The sequence below is a fragment of the Sinocyclocheilus anshuiensis genome, unplaced genomic scaffold (genome assembly GCF_001515605.1).
Source record: "Sinocyclocheilus anshuiensis isolate Anshui unplaced genomic scaffold, SAMN03320099.WGS_v1.1 scaffold412, whole genome shotgun sequence".
NCBI lineage: Eukaryota > Metazoa > Chordata > Actinopteri > Cypriniformes > Cyprinidae > Sinocyclocheilus > Sinocyclocheilus anshuiensis.
The window spans coordinates 1,909,091-1,910,330 of record NW_015558661.1 but is presented as its reverse complement, the minus strand read 5'-3'; the positions used below and the strand labels follow the sequence as shown (position 1 = coordinate 1,910,330).

At 34.7% G+C, this 1,240-nt stretch overlaps 1 protein-coding gene across 3 annotated transcripts in view; it reads right to left on the bottom strand.

The window, feature by feature from the left end:
• The window catches only part of LOC107681113 (thy-1 membrane glycoprotein-like), a 2,752-nt gene extending 1,512 nt beyond the window's left edge, over positions 1-1,240 (bottom strand). For 2 of the 3 annotated variants that reach the window (XM_016477280.1, XM_016477279.1), the window contains exons 1-2: positions 619-776; positions 274-328 (exon numbers count right to left, since the gene is read on the bottom strand). In XM_016477280.1, the coding sequence (XP_016332766.1) occupies positions 274-328; positions 619-663 (100 nt within the window). In that variant the 5' untranslated portion in view covers positions 664-776. Of the gene's footprint in view, positions 1-273; positions 329-618; positions 777-1,103 lie in introns of those variants that run through there. The other variant, XM_016477281.1, reaches the window with a different exon arrangement.

Genomic DNA, 1,240 nt, shown 5'->3' with positions numbered 1-1,240 from the left:
ATATATATATATATATGTGTGTGTGTGTGTGTGTGTGTGTGTGTGTGTGTGTATAACATTCTTATATATTCCTTAATCAAAGAATTTCTGATTAAATCAAGAATTTCTTTCTTTTGTCAAGCAACTGACATTAGCAAAGTTAAAGTTAGGAAAAAAAGAGAACTGTTCAATATAGAATTAAAATATATTTTTAGAGAATATTTTATATTTGAATGATTAGAATGGTAGCATATGAAAAGCAACATTAGGAAAACATCTTCATAATGTTCTTACCTCCCAAAGCAAGAATCCACCCAAACAAAGAGTTAATTGTATTCATTGCAAAACTCTAGGTAGAAAAAAGGAAAGAGGAGAGTTAAATATCACAGTACAGAATAAAAACATTTGAACATATATAAATATATACTATTTGATTATCAAATGTGCTGTTATATTAAAAAAAAACTAAGGCTTGTTTTCCCAGAGCGTGTGAAGGTCTAAATAACCTTCCTATGAAAAGAATTGCAGATGAATTAATAATTAGCTTTGAAATAACTATCTAGAGTGGTCAATAAATCTAGCCTGAAATCTAAAATGAAATGATTTGGAAAAAATAGGAAAGCACACTGTTAAACAAACCTGCATTTTAAAATGTTTAGTCTTGTGGCAAGGTGGACCATCCATGAAACTGTGCTCTTCAGACAACAACAACAGTGCTGTAGCTCCATCTAACTGCCTCACACAGCATTTCACCTAACAGCATGAAGTACTGCACTGCAGTGGACTGCAGCAGCCCCTCCCATCGATGCTGCACTAATGCAACGCCTCAGACCACAACATATGAGAACATTATCATATGACCATAATATTATGTCTATTCACCTTCCCCAAGTAAAATACCCTGATGAGAATCATGAAGTCCTTTTGCTGCTTCGATGAGCCCAATGTCATTCTTTTATTTAAAATAAACAGTGCAATACAGCACAATTTGGCATGCAATTTTCTGACAGGATGTACATTATCTTGTATATCATAAAAGCTGATCTGCTCTGTGTAATCCTCAATCACAAGCCAAATCTTTTGTTGCCTGAGCAGGCATGACGTTATAGTTTCCATACATTTACCTTTCAGAGGCTTTATGGTCGTGCTGTTTTAATCCCAGTCTGTGATGTTTTTCATTTGGCAGGACACCTCCAGTGGTTCATAAAGCTTCAGCTCTATGGAGAGTGGAATGATAAGAAGGAGAGAGGATTCGAGAGAA